Here is a 15,810-nt window from a genome sequence, read left to right as displayed (position 1 = left end):
TATAAAAATTAATGTAGATAGGAATATAATTATCTTATGCCAAATTATTATGGCATGTTACAAAAAATAAGGAAAAAATCGAAATTCTCGTCTCTAATTTACAATCCAAATGCAGTTAATGCACGAGTCCGAGTCATCAGTGCTCAAGTCCAAGTCAAGTCTCGAGTCCTTAAAACTAGGGCACAAGTCAGACTCGAGACCAAGTCCAGGTCTGAGGCACATGTAAAGAAATGCTTTGGACCAAAACTGGCTTAAAAAATAATGAAATTAAATGCTTCGGCCTTAAAAAATACTATAAACAGTAAGTAAGCTATAATAAATGAAACAAAGTCAGTATTTGGTGTGAGACGAGTCGACCCTTTGCTTTTAAAAACAAACAAACAAAAAAAAAACCTGTGGTCTCCGGTACTATGAGTGCAGTTTTATAAGGAAACGAGCTGTAGGTTTTACTGAGCATCTTACAGAACCAGCCGCAGTTCTTCTGGACACTTTGACTGTCACACTCGCGTCTTCATTTCGCACCAAAACCCAGCAGCCTTCGTTATGCTTTCTTTTTTCATCGGAAAAGTGCTCTGTTATGTAATATGCTGCTCAGATACAAACGTTTTTCTTTTTTGTAACATTTAATTTTGTGCTGGAAAAAAACAAACGTTTGGAACTCTAAAATGTTTTTGGACTGACTCGATAATATTCTGTGGGTAGTAGAAATGGGCAACTGGACTTGCTTGAAAATTCTTGAAAACGTTTCACCTCTCTTCCAAAAGGCTTCCTCAGTTCTGTCTGACTAATAGGGAGTATCAGATATTATCTGATATCTAAATATCTGATACTCCCTATTAGTCAGACAGAACTGAGGAAGCCTTTTGCACGAGAGGTGAAATGTTTTCAAGAATTTTCAAGCAAGTCCAGTTGCCCATTTCTACCACCCACAGTTTACTATGACCTGGATGATTGAGAATCTTCACAGACTCGATAATATAGAAGTCATAAAATAGAAATCTACAGTGGTGCTTGAAAGTTTGTGAACCCTTTAGAATTTTCTATATTTCTGCATAAATATGACCTAAAACATCATCAGATTTCACACAAGTCCTAAACGTACTGTAGATAAAGAGAACCCAGTTAAACAAATGAGACAAAAATATTATACTTGGTCATTTATTTATTGAGGAAAATGATCCAATATTACATATCTGTGAGTGGCAAAAGTATGTGAACCTTTGCTTTCAGTATCTGGTGTGACCCCCTTGTGCAGCAATAACTGCAGCTAAACGTTTCCGGTAACTGTTGATCAGTCCTGCACACCGGCTTGGAGGAATTTTAGCCCATTCCTCCGTACAGAACAGCTTCAACTCTGGGATGTTGGTGGGTTTCCTCACATGAACTGCTCGCTTCAGGTCCTTCCACAACATTTTGATTGGATTAAGGTCAGGACTTTGACTTGGCCATTCCAAAACATTAACTTTATTCTTCTTTAACCATTCTTTGGTAGAACGACTTGTGTGCTTAGGGTCGTTGTCTTGCTGCATGACCCACCTTCTCTTGAGATTCAGTTCATGGACAGATGTCCTGACATTTTCCTTTAGAATTCACTGGTATAATTCAGAATTCATTGCTCCATCAATGATGGCAAGCCGTCCTGGCCCAGATGCAGCAAAACAGGCCCAAAACACGATACTACCACCACCATGTTTCACAGATGGGATAAGGTTCTTATGCTGGAATGCAGTGTTTTCCTTTCTCCAAACATAACGCTTCTCATTTAAACCAAAAAGTTCTATTTTGGGCTCAGCCATCCACAAAACATTTTTCCAATAGCCTTCTGGCTTGTCCATGTGATCTTTAGCAAACTGCAGACAAGCAGCAAGTTTTTTGGAGAGCTGTGGCTTTCTCCTTGCAACCCTGCCATGCACACCATTGTTCTTCAGTGTTCCCCTGATGGTAGACTCATGAACATTAACATTAGCCAGTGTGAGAGAGGCCTTCAGTTGCTTAGAAGTTACCCTGGGGTCCTTTGTGACCTCGCCGACTATTACGTGCCTTGCTCTTGGAGTGATCTTTGTTGGTCGACCACTCCTGGGGAGGGTAACAATGGTCTTGAATTTCCTCCATTTGTACACAATCTGTCTGACTGTGGATTGGTGGAGTCCAAACTCTTTAGAGATGGTTTTGTAACCTTTTCCAGCCTGATGAGCATCAACAATGCTTTTTCTGAGGTCCTCAGAAATCTCCTTTGTGCCATGATACACTTCCACAAACATGTGTTGTGAAGATCAGACTTTGATAGATCCCTGCTCTTTAAATAAAACAGGGTGCCCACTCACACCTGATTGTCATCCCATTGATTGAAAACACCTGACTCTAATTTCACCTTCAAATTAACTGCTAATCCTAATATGTAATATTGGATCATTTTCCTCAATAAATAAATGACCAAGTATAATATTTTTGTCTCATTTGTTTAACTGGGTTCTCTTTATCTACTTTTAGGACTTGTGTGAAAATCTGGTGATGTTTTGGGTTATATTTATGCAGAAATATAGAAAATTCTAAAGGGTTCACAAACTTTCAAGCACCACTGTATAACAAAGTTTGTATGAAAAAAAAAAAACATATATATATATAGGGTGCCGAAGACTTTTGCACAGTACTTGTATGTTTGGAACCACAAACAAATAAAGAAACAAATGCAGGTAAAAACAACCTCCAACAAAGTTGGCTGAGGTTATTACAGCCAGCTTATACCAAGTATGCTATGCCATTACCCTGTTACTTGATCATATTTATATTTTCCCCGTATATAATGCGGGGGAAATAGCGCTATCGCTCTGTCCGTCTGTTTGTCCATCTGTCTGTTTGTCCGTCTATAAACATTTTAGTTTCCGGAGAAAACTCAAACTATTAGGAATTTTTTTTTTTCACAAAACCTGACAGTTATGTTAAGTGACTAGAGGACTTGTGCCTTTTGACATTTTGGGATTTCTGTGATTATCATTTTTTCCCATATTTCCATGGCAACCAATTCAACTTAGGAAAATCTGGAATGGGTTTTCATGTGGGGGCCGGGGGGATATGTCATCTCTTGATGACTCTTGTTCTCTTTGGCTACTCAAGTGGCGCAGCAGATACATACTAGTCCTGTCTTCAGGAGATCGCCAACGCCAACCATCGCCAACGCCGTGTCTGTCCAAAACAGCAATCATAACCACTCATGGGTGACAGTTATCACTTTCCTCCCAAAGTGTTCAGCTGTATGTGCAGCGTTTCCAATAAAAACCCAACAAGATGTCTCGCTTCAAGTGTCCTGAAGGAAGCACATGCTAGAATTCACCATCCCCGGTTGGCAGATATGGTGGAATGGGGTACAACGAGCCAGTGGGTGGATATTTTGACAGGGAACGGGCGGGGGGCATGAAAAAAACATTAGAACTTCATACATTTCTTAAAACGGTGTCGAAATTTGTCATATATCATGTAAATGTTTTGTATAATATGTATTGTTGACCTCTGCCATAGGAAACTGAAATAATTTTTAAACTTGCTTTATTTCTTAATTAACGTGTTATTCAGTTACGTTTTTGGTTTTAGTAACCTTATATCGCGACTTATATTGGCAACTAATTGCAATTAAATATTATACTTATCGGCCTATTCGGTTTTTAGCCGTGTTGAGTTTAGTTCGTTTGGTCCACGGCAGGCGTCGCTCATCCGTGCAATCTTCACGAGACTTGTGCGAGACTTCGAAACGTGAAGCGTCAGCCAGGTGTCAGCGCTGCCATTTTGAAAACTGTTTTCCAACGAAATCTTGCACAAAAACGAGTTTAAATGATGATTACGGCCTACTTTTTTCAAACTTTCCTGATTGCTATCAAAACAAACAAAACTTCCGGCTTGATCACGTCAGCATTCGAAAGAGGGCGCGCGCGTCTTTTGACAACGTTGGCAGATGTCGGTCACTTTGATTTCCGCTGTACATTTTACTTCCGTCCTACGATGTCTCGCACAGGTCTCAACAAATCTCGTTTATGGCCGTCGCTTTGACATATGGGCTGATATATTACAGAACATATTTCAAACACTCACAACTTGCTATAACAGCGACAAAACAGCGATCAAAAATGCATTCCTATATTTAATAAAATGAGATAAATAGAATTTTGATAATAAAAAAATTTGCCTTCAGTTCCGCTTTAAATGGAAATTATGAGGAAAACATTAATCTGTTCAACAAGGTACAATCTAAAATACCAAAAAAACTCAACAGAAGAAAATCGAGACTCTCTTTAAATCTACAGCATGTCTTATTTAAAGCCAGTATCTCACTGGGCTTCGACAGCTTGCGACGGATTGCGAACGTCATTCACGAGAGAGTTTCAAAAGTGTCTTGAAACATTTGCGGGGCTTCTCAATTTCCTCGCATGAGTCGCAAAGTGTCGCTCCTTCGTCGCTGAAGTTTTGAACATGTTCAAAAAATTCGTGCGACAAAATTTCTCTCAAAATAGCCGTAAATGCGTCGCTGGTGTCGCAAAGCCGTCACGAACCCTTCTCAAGTCAGTTTCCGTGAGGCTTCCTCTACTAACCTGCCTGCCGAGGGAAAGCCGGGCTGCGACAGCCTGCGACTAGTTGGAGACACAACGATTGCGGTAAAATATGCGAATATCAATTCAGTGTGATTCCAAGTGAAAATTGTTGCTAATTCGCATATTTTATCACAATTGTTGTGTCTCCAACTGGTCGCGGGCTGCCACAGCCCAGTGAGATACTACCCTTAGGGAGACGTCATGTGACTGTATAAAATTATATGTTAGGATAAATGGGCAAAGATTTGACAGGCTGAGTGAGAACAGTCATGTCAGTAAGACTGAGTCAGGTAGGTTACAGAGGGCGACTGTCACAAATAAAAGAAACCAAAAGCTGCTTAGAAGATAAGAAATTGGTATAAATCGTAATTGATATAAATACGGAGATGATTATAGAAAATCGCGCGCGCTGATTGGTCGAGAGATTCGAACTAGTTCTCGATAATCATCTTGAGTGACTCGGGCAAAATAGCTGCCAATTGCTTTGTCTCTGTAAATGAGGAAGAATTACATATTATGAAAGAAAATGCTGTTCCTAAAAGCACTAAAGATGCTACGAAGTTTGGTCTAAAACTATTCAAAGGTAACGTGGGATTGTGATTTATTTTATCCGTTTCAAAATAAAGTATTTGATGTGAGTCGGTGTAGATAAGCGACACAAGTTTGCGTGCGCTGTTATTACATTCGTATGCTGCTTTTGAAGTTTGAAATAATTTTTATGATTTCATTTTTTTTATTTTTATAATTTTTTGTGTATTTATACTAAAACAATTATACACCTCAGGCTCAGTGAATATCACTTTGCTTTTGGTGAATAATTGTTAATTATTCTATCCACACTCACTGGATATGAGCAATCGCGCGCTCTGATTGGCTACTCTACTACTAGGATATCAGCTCATATACCGTGAGTAGAGAAAAACAAAATAGTGGAGCGTGTTGCTGAACCAACCGAGGACGAAATAAAAACTCTACTCGAAAACAAAACACCCGAAAAATAAAAAAAAGTAACAAAATATGAAATAAAAGTATTTGACGGTAAAAACGTATCTGTTTAAATTTATTTTTCAAGAATTATTATTATCGCATTTTTCACGAATTGCTCCTGTCATTCCGCCGGTTTGTTTACATTCTAAGTGGAAATGATTTTGTTGGACGTTTTGTATAAAGTTTTTATTTATCGAATTTGCAAAAATAAAAATAAAAATGTTCCATTTCTCAAAATCCAGTGCATGTGGAGAGAATAAAACAGTTATTCCGCTCAATCTCATCGTACATTAGCCTGGGCCCGCCCATCCTAAGTGTGACGCAACACGAGGACCTGTTGTGAGCTTAGTCTGGCCAGGCAAGCTATCTACAGCTCTTCCAAGCTCCCGAAAAATCGGGAGCCAATCAACTTTGAGCATCTCCAACGGCCCTGGGTAGAGGCGTGTTCAAGGCAGTGACGTAGTAGAACTGCGACCGGAAGCCATAGATTGTTTACAGAATCTATGCCGGAAGCGCTTCATTCACTAGAAACATTACGAACATGGAGCAAGTTCTCATTGAAAACGGAGCAAAGAGCAGCCCTGGAGGTATTTATTGAAAGGAAGGACGTTTTCGCCTTGCTCCCGACCGGCTTCGGTAAGAGTTTAATCTACCAGTTAGCCCCGTCGCGTCGCATACGTCAGAGGAAATAGTGATGTGATTGGTTTAAGCCTCGTCACAGCCTTTTCTGGCTTCGACCAGTAGCAAACTGAGGCATTTCAGGGAGGCGGGTCAACCACGCACTTTGGGAAACAGTTGGGCTTAATATCTTTGCCAGACCAAATGCTCGCAGAACTTTGAAGTCGCATTAACCAGACTAGTCGTACATGGCTTATCGCCGACTTGGTGCTACGCACCTCATCGGCTCTCAGCTCATGTACGACTCGATTTCGTGGAATAACTGTTAAACAGTATAAATACGGAGGTGATTTATAGAAAATCACGTGCGCTGATTGGTCGAGACATTCTAACTATTTCTCGATAATTACCTCGAGTGACTCAGCAAAATGATAGCTAATCGCTTTGTCTCTGTAATTGAGGAAGAGTTACATATTATGAAAGAAAATGCTGTTCCTAAAAGCACTAAAGATGCTACGGAGTTTGGTCTAAAACTTTTCAAAGGTCAGATGGGATTGTGATTTATTTTATCCGTTTCAAAACAAATTATTTTATGTGACTCAGGTCTGTGCGTGCCGTTATTACATTTGCATGCGGCTTTTGAAGATTGAAATAAATGATTTTTTTTTTAATATGATTTTTTTAAGCAATGATTTGTGTGCTTATATTAAAACAATTATCCAACTCAAGCTCAGTGAATATCGGTGAATAATAACCTTGCTTTCATCTCAGTTATTATTCACCAATATTCGCTTCGCCTTCAGCAAATAATTGATAATTATTAGACATTGGACCTCGTTTATCAAGCTGGATACGAACAGATTTATTCATAAACCGTTCGTGGGTGTGTTGGAACAAGACATTTAGCATTCATTAAAGAAAATCCTGTAAGTTGAGCAAAATGTTTGTATCTCATGCTCCTAAGTATGAGAAGAGTTAACTAACGTACTGTAAACCTTAATTGATCGGCTTCAAATCATATAATTTTGACAGATTACTGCACTTCTGTGTATGGATTATGATAGCTCATGTATTTCAGTTCCACACACAAATTTAATGTAAGTATGTAGTGAAAATTCATTATGTCTGATTATTGTAACTATTCTTTAAGTTCGTTTCTTAAGACACGTATTTTTTAGTATGTTACCTCGTTTGTTGACAGTTTCGGCGAACACTTCCGCCTTCTTCAAAACAGTCACCAGATGTCGAGTGGTGACGTGCCTTATCAGCTGATGTTACTCTATGGAGGCGTGAACGTCCCGCCCAATTTGACAGGTAGTCCACGCCTCCTGCTGTCAGGTCGCTGCCCCAGGACTGCGCTCCAGGTGTCCACAATTAGAATGTGAAAAAGAAACAACAAAAAGACTCACAAGATCCGAAAAAGAAAAAGTAAACCAAGAAAACTTAAAATCAGCCATTTCAGACCACTGCAAACGACATAATCATATTATGAATTGGGAAGAGGCCAGAGTCATTCGCGCTGAAGAGAATAGATACCAGCGTTGGATTTTGGAGGCAGTGGAGATACGTAAGCGGGCGCAGAGGACTATGAACCGGGATGACGGAGCGTACGCGCTGTCACACACCTGGAGCGCAGTCCTGGGGCAGCGACCTGACAGCAGGAGGCGTGGACTACCTGTCAAATTGGGCGGGACGTTCACGCCTCCATAGAGTAACATCAGCTGATAAGGCACGTCACCACTCGACATCTGGTGACTGTTTTGAAGAAGGCGGAAGTGTTCGCCGAAACTGTCAACAAACGAGGTAACATACTAAAAAATACGTGTCTTAAGAAACGAACTTAAAGAATAAAAATTTAATGTAAGTTTTATGAAAGTGTGTTGGTTCATATGAATGGCATTAACTAAAGAAATGTTAAATATGTTAAAAATTAGAGGGCGGCACGGTGGTGTAGTGGTTAGCGCTGTCGCCTCACAGCAAGAAGGTTCCGGGTTCGAGCCCCGTGGCCGGCGAGGGCCTTTCTGTGCGGAGTTTGCATGTTCTCCCCGTGTCCGCGTGGGTTTCCTCCGGGTGCTCCGGTTTCCCCCACAGTCCAAAGACATGCAGGTTAGGTTAACTGGTGACTCTAAATTGAGCGTAGGTGTGAATGGTTGTCTGTGTCTATGTGTCAGCCCTGTGATGACCTGGCGACTTGTCCAGGGTGTACCCCGCCTTTCGCCCGTAGTCAGCTGGGATAGGCTCCAGCTTGCCTGCGACCCTGTAGAACAGGATAAAGCGGCTAGAGATGATGAGATGAGATGTTAAAAATTAAAGAAAGCAAGCCAACATAAATCCAGTACAGTATGTTTTCCCCTCTATTTTCATTTTCTCCTCACTTACTTTGCATCTAATTCACCTTTCTGTCATCTCAGGCTCCAGATTTTGTCCTTTTCAGTAGGTTGTATTTATACCCTCTGTTTTTATTGGCATTGCTATGAGCCAAAAGAATTCACTTCAACCTCTAAGTTGGTTTTGCTGCTTATTCTTCGTTTAAAGGAGATACGCAGAACCTTTATTTTTAAATAAATTTCTGAGTGGATAGTATCTCCATCCTTGACTCTTGTATGCTGCGTAATTGGGAATAAAAAATATATATATATTTTTGAGAGTTAAAATCGACCGTAAAGTTGGCATTCGAGCTGCCCCGCTGAGCCAGCCAGCCCTGAGTGCGTGACGTCACCGGTGCTATAGACCAAAGCCAGATTCGGCAGGCGAGAGTGGGTGCAATGGCCTCTTCATTCGGATTTATTGGAGATTCTTCGGATTCCTCAGCTAGTAATACATCTGACTGTGATAGTTCTGAAATCGGAGTGTGTGTACATGCTACTGCTATACACGGAGAACCGTATCAGTTCGAACCATCGGAAAGTGAATCCGATAGTAACACGTCGGCCACGGAGGCCCCACCTTACGAAATAAAGCCAGAGAACAAAGCCGTCTAGAGAACTGGATGGAACTGAACGGACAGTCTCATGTGACTCTCATTAAAACAGGATAGGCGTTATAACTTATGCAACATACATGTACATACATGCATTTTCACTGATAAAACGTAAAAGGCTAATTAAATAATCAGATGAACCGAGACAATCACATTCTCAAGCAAATTAAATAATCTTATACCGGTAACTTAAATACACAATACAAGTTACATGTCTTAATCTAAATGCAGGTAAACAACAAGTGTTGTTGTTTTTGTTGTTATGTAACCAAATGAGAGTCGGAACTTACCCGTCTGTGTTCTCGCTTCTTGAAGGCCGATCTTGTGGCCGATTGTTTTGAAACAATCTGACTTTCAGTTCTTCGTTCATTCGCTTCTTCCACGTAAGGGCGAGATATTGCTGCTGAGGCGAGCATATCCAGCAGGGGGGGGAAGCAGAGAAATCTGACGACTGGTCCGCTCATTCTCCATTTTCTTCATACTGAGTGCTCCGCCATTACTGCTCGGCTCACACTCCGGGAGAACTGGTGCAACTGAACTTACTTTCCTTTTCTTGTAGTATTCTTTTCCTTTAATTGTTGATACTGCACCCTCTTTCAATACGGGCTTATAGCCAACGCTCCTCAACAGATTCGAGGTTTCGTACAAGTCTTCAATTAAATGTGCAGAGGAGAGACCACTTCGTAGGTGCCCAGTCCGTGAATTTCTCACAAAACGCATCCAAATCTTTGCAGTTTGAACATTCTTGGGCCATGAATGCAACATAAATCCACCTTCTGTCGTGTTGTTGCACCCGCCAGCAACACATCTACGTGGCATGGCGATAAATTAGCTTAAAATTAAGGATCGGAGTTGCAGTCAGCTCTGTGTTTTAGTATAGCGGAAATGGCAATGAGACCGATAGCCTTACCACGGTGACATCACAGATGTCAAGGTCATTCACTCAGACCGCTACCTATATGAATCACTTTAATGGTAAAAATTACTAGTCTGGCTAACGCAACTTCAAAGCTGTATGAGCATTGGTCTGGCAAAGATATTAAGCCCAACCGTTTCCCAAAGCGTGTGGTTGACCCGCCTCCCTGAAATGCCTCAGTTTGCTACCGGTCGAAGCCAGAAAAGGCTGTGACGAAGCTTAAACCAATCACATCACTCTTTCCTCTGACGTATGTGACGCGACGGAAACTGCTTGAGTAACAGGAAGAAGATAAATACCTCCAGGGCTGCTCTTTGCTCCGTTTTCAATGAGAACTTCCCGTTGAATGCTTTCAATACAGCATCTACCGCTGTGTCAAAGGCTTGCCGCTGCTCCATGTTCGTAATGTTTCTAGTGAATGAAGCGCTTCCGGCATAGATTCTGTAAACAATCTATGGCTTCCGGTCGCAGTTCTACTACGTCACTGCCTTGAACACGCCTCTACCCAGGGCCGTTGGAGATGCTCAAAGTTGATTGGCTCCCGATTTTTCGGGAGCTTGGAAGAGCTGGAGATAGCTTGCCTTGCCAGACTAAGTTCGCAACAGGCCCTCATGTTGCGTCACACTTAGGACGGGCGGGCCCAGGCTAAAAAAATTACTATATTAGATTTATTGTTAACGCTTAAAACTATTCCTGTGCCATTTTTGAGGTCTCAAGGCATTTATAAACAAAAAGTGAGGCCATGGTTCTGCCTATCTCCTTTTAAGTTCTGTGACCTTTGCCTTTTATGGAGTTTTGTGGGCGTCACCAAATGCAAATCAGCCGTGCTATGTACTTGCCTGGTAGTTTACGGGTGATTTCGTTTGCTTTCGTGAACACACACACACACACACACACACACACACACACGAGTGTGAAGGAAATCAGCGTGAACAAAACTGCTGTCAATCCTGGAGAAATGTTTAGTTTGATTTTGCTTACGCAAAGATTAACACACGGTTTTACTCAAAGTTGAATTCGATCATTGTTGATTTGCCCATTGTTTGTGACACATTAAAAAAAAAAAACGTGTGTGTACGCAAACTTTTGAACTGATTCTTAAATGACCACTTTTTTGTTAATAATGAGTGAATATCTCCAGCACAGTAAATGTATTAAATGTCATATCATCGTGTATTACCGTATATTTGGGATTTTATCAGCGACCCTGTGTGCATCTCTGTGTTTGCAGCCCTGAGACTGAGAGTGAGAAGGTGCCGCTGAAGATGATGACTCCAGTAATCCTCACCGTATTTGTGCTGGCGCTGTATCTGCACGCACAGCAGGTCGAATCCACCGCACGCCTCGACTTCCTGTGGAAACTGCAGGTGCATCTATCTCCCCATGCTCATGCCACTGAGAGTTTGCCTTTCCTGTACAGTACGAAATTGCCAGTTGAACAGATTACGTAAGAGTTATCTGTCTGAGACGCCATTTATATTTGAGTTTGTGAGTCTTCCTTTTTGTTTTTTGGTCACAGAGCTGTAATTTCAGAAGACACAATGACTGAAATGAAAGTAAAGATTCAGTGAGGGACGTAGTGACGTCTTTCCGTGAAACCGAGACATGTGAACAAAGCAAAGTGAAGTCAGGAGATCTTTGAAAGGAGAACTTGCACATTTTGAAGGATTCATGCTAAGGGTGCTTTCATACAGTATATGAAGTGTTTTATTCTGTTTGAATCGAACCCTTGTGTGTTGACCCTCATGGTGCGGTTTGTTTAGGCAGGCGAGAACACAGCAGTCCCACTTGGGTGTGATTTGTTCCAGGAGCATCTGAGAAAGGTGTCCTTGGTCCACTTCCAGGCGAACTCTAGCAAGGTTCATTTGCAGCGAGGAACAGATTCAGCTCTGAATTGTCCCGAAAGCAAGAAGTGAAACAAGCATGCCGTGTAGTTTAGATTGCAGTATTCGCCTCTAAAACGCTGCTATACATGCATTGTCTCTACATACGTATATTTTTATCCCCCACCCAAACGAAGTTTGGCGGGGGATATACAGTACAGTGGTGCTTGAAAGTTTGTGAACCCTTTAGAATGTTCTATATTTCTGCATAAATAGAACCGAAAACATCATCAGATTTTCACACAAGTCCTAAAAGTAGATAAAGTAGATAAAGAGAACCCAGTTAAACAAATGAGACAAAAATATTATACTTGGTCATTTATTTATTGAGGAAAATGATCCAATATTACATATCTGTGAGTGGCAAAAGTATGTGAACCTTTGCTTTCAGTATCTGGTGTGACCCCCTTGTGCAGCAATAACTGCAACTAAACGTTTCCGGTGACTGTTGATCAGTCCTGCACACCGGCTTGGAGGAATTTTAGCCCGTTCCTCCGTACAGAACAGCTTCAACTCTGGGATGTTGGTGGGTTTCCTCACATGAACTGCTCGCTTCAGGTCCTTCCACAACATTTCCATTGGATTAAGGTCAAGACTTTGACTTGGCCATTCCAAAACATTAACTTTATTCTTCTTTAACCATTCTTTGGTAGAACGACTTGTGTGCTTAGGGTCGTTGTCTTGCTGCATGACCCACCTTCTCTTGAGATTCAGTTCATGGACAGATGTCCTGACATTTTCCTTTAGAACTCGCTGGTATAATACAGAATTCATTGTTCCATCAATGATGGCAAACCGTCCTGGCCCAGATGCAGCAAAACAGGCCCAAACTATGATACTACTACCACCACCATGTTTCACAGATGGGATAAGGCTCTTATGCTGGAATGCAGTGTTTTTCCTTTCTCCAAATATAACGCTTCTCATTTAAACCAAAAAGTTCTATTTTGGTCTCATCCGTCCACAAAACATTTTTCCAATAGCCTTCTGGCTTCTCCACATGATCTTTAGCAAACTGCAGATGAGCAGGAATGTTCTTTTTGGAGAGCAGTGGCTTTCTCCTTGCAACCCTGCCATGCACACCATTGTTGTTTAGTGTTTTCCTGATGATGGACTCATGAACATTAACATTAGCCAATGTGAGAGAGGCCTTCAGTTGCTTAGAAGTTACCCTGGGGTCCTTTGTGACCTCGACGACTATTAGACACCTTGCTCTTGGAGTGATCTTTGTTGGTCGACCACTCCTGGGGAGGGTAACAATGGACTTGAATTTCCTCCATTTGTACACAGTCTGTCTGACTGTGGATTGGTGGAGTCCAAACTCTTTAGAGATGGTTTTGTAACCTTTTCCAGCCTGATGAGCATCAACAACGCTTTTCTGAGGTGCTCAGAAATCTCCTTTGTTCGTGCCATGATACACTTCCACAAACATGTGTTGTGAAGATCAGACTCTAATAGATCCCTGTTCTTTAAATAAAACAGGGTGCCCACTCACACCTGATTGTCATCCCATTGATTGAAAACACCTGACTCTAATTTCACCTTCAAATTAAATGCTAATCCTAGAGGTTCACATACTTTTGCCACTCACAGATATGTAATATTGGATCATTTTCCTCAATAAATAAATGACCAAGTATAATATTTTTGTCTCATTTGTTTAACTGGGTTCTCTTTATCTACTTTTAGGACTTGTGTGAAATCTGATGATGTTTTAGGTCCTATTTATGCAGAAATATAGAAAATTCTAAAGGGTTCACAAACTTTCAAGCACCACTGTAGAAACGGGTTTCTGTCCATCTGTCTATCCGGTCACGTTTTCTTTTCCAGGCCATATCTTTAAAACTACTGAAGATATCTTCATGAAACTTTGTATACATATCAAGCAACATGTGAACTGGTGACTTTTACTATTTTGGATTTTTGAAAAAAGTACAGTATTTTTCAAATTTTTACATAAAAAATAGATTTTGACGTAGTTTCTAAGAGCAATGTTTGTTTCCGGAGCATATATCCAAAACTATTCATGATACTGATTTGAAACTTGGTATACATGTTAACAAGGTGATCTAGATGTGCCTTCTTATACTAAGAAATTTGAGAAATTAAAAATTTTCACGTTTCCATGGAAACAATTTCAGACTTGGTCTCTCAGGTTAGTCTAAAGCCCAGCGCACATGGGCGACTTATCGTCGCAAGCGTATTGCAATTTTTGGATGCAAGTTTCCTTTCTCGGGTAGCTGCGTGTGCGCGTTATCTGCGACCAGTGGGCGATTTGAGGAGGGGGATGCAAGTCACGTGGAAATCACATGACTACTTCGTGGGCGGGGATCGGCTGAGCCTTTGGAGGTGATCGCGTTGTTATTGCAAAGACACGCACACGTGGCGTTATCTCTGCAACAAGTCAGCGACTAGCGATTTTATTTTATTTTTCGCAGAATATCAAGCCTGTTTGATACCTACAGTCTGTCGCAAGCAACAAAAAAATCGCCATCGCAAATATCCACACTTGAAGCAATTTTTCACTTGTGTCAAAAAGTTGCGTGACCGTGTGTGCCGGGCTTTAGGGGTAGGTTTCGTTTCCGGAGCAGAACTTGAAAACTATGAGTGGTACAGTCTTGAAAGTTGGTATATGTGTTGATTAAGTAATGTATATGCGCCTTTTGATACTAAGAAATGTGAGAAATTCTAATTTTTAGCTCACCTGGACCAAAGGTCCGGTGGGTTTATGCCATGGGCTGCTGAGGTCAGTGTTGGTTGGGTTCCTGCAACAGAACTTGAAAAATGTGACAAATAATATCTTGAAACTTGGTATACAGTTGGTATATAGGGCGGGGGATATAGAGGACTCTGTCTTCTTGTTTTGTCTGTTTAGCTATATTTATATTGCTAAATTTGTTTACTTTTCGATACCACCGTTAAACCAGATTTCATTGTACATTTACAACGACAGTAAACAGTGAATTCTGTTATAAACTAAGCCAAAGGACAGAGCTGTATCCTGGATATTTGGACCAGCAAACTACTACTTCTTTTGGCCACAGCAAATCATGATGATCCATAGGTTTTTAAACCAGATGTCCTTCCTGATACAGCCCTCCCTAATCTATCCAAGCACTAAGTATGCACTGGTTTGTGCAACCTACCGTACACTGGCTGGGTATTTGTACCTAATCTGCATGTCTTTGGACGAAACCCACACAGACTCCACACAGAAAGACCCCTGTCAGCCGTGAGGTTCAAACCCAGAACCTTCTTGCTAGGGGCGACAGCGCTAACCACTACACCACCGTGCTGTCCATATTTGGGCCAGCAAACAACAGGAGAAAATAAAAACTCAGTGCGATAGACAAAAGGTTTTAAACTATCTGTTTGCATAATTATCTCATCTCATTATCTCTAGCCGCTTTATCCTGTTCTACAGGGTCGCAGGCAAGCTGGAGCCTATCCCAGCTGACTACGGGCGAAAGGCGGGGTACACCCTGGACAAGTCGCCAGGTCATCACAGGGCTGACACATAGACACAGACAACCATTCACACTCACATTCACACCTACGGTCAATTTAGAGTCACCAGTTAACCTAACCTGCATGTCTTTGGACTGTGGGGGAAACCGGAGCACCCGGAGGAAACCCACGCGGACACGGGGAGAACATGCAAACTCCACACAGAAAGGCCCTCGCCAGCCACGGGGCTCGAACCCGGACCTTCTTGCTGTGAGGCGACAGCGCTAACCACTACACCACCATGCCGCCCTTGCATAATTATATCATTTTAAATTATATAAAGGATATTACTGTACACAGTTACGCGAGGATATGAAGTTTATCTCTGAGTGGCGAATG

General features: G+C 41.4%; 1 protein-coding gene across 2 annotated transcripts in view; it reads left to right on the top strand.

The window, feature by feature from the left end:
* adcy6b (adenylate cyclase 6b) overlaps window positions 1–15,810 on the top strand; it is a 228,253-nt gene that overhangs the window by 200,316 nt on the left and 12,127 nt on the right. For both annotated transcript variants that reach the window (XM_060938414.1, XM_060938415.1), the window contains exon 19: window positions 11,313–11,448. In XM_060938414.1, coding sequence (XP_060794397.1) covers window positions 11,313–11,448 — 136 coding nt within the window. The remainder of the gene's footprint in view (window positions 1–11,312; window positions 11,449–15,810) is intronic.

The sequence above is a fragment of the Neoarius graeffei genome, chromosome 13 (genome assembly GCF_027579695.1).
Source record: "Neoarius graeffei isolate fNeoGra1 chromosome 13, fNeoGra1.pri, whole genome shotgun sequence".
Classification (NCBI taxonomy): Eukaryota; Metazoa; Chordata; class Actinopteri; order Siluriformes; family Ariidae; genus Neoarius; species Neoarius graeffei.
This window is presented reverse-complemented; position numbering and strand designations above follow the sequence as displayed.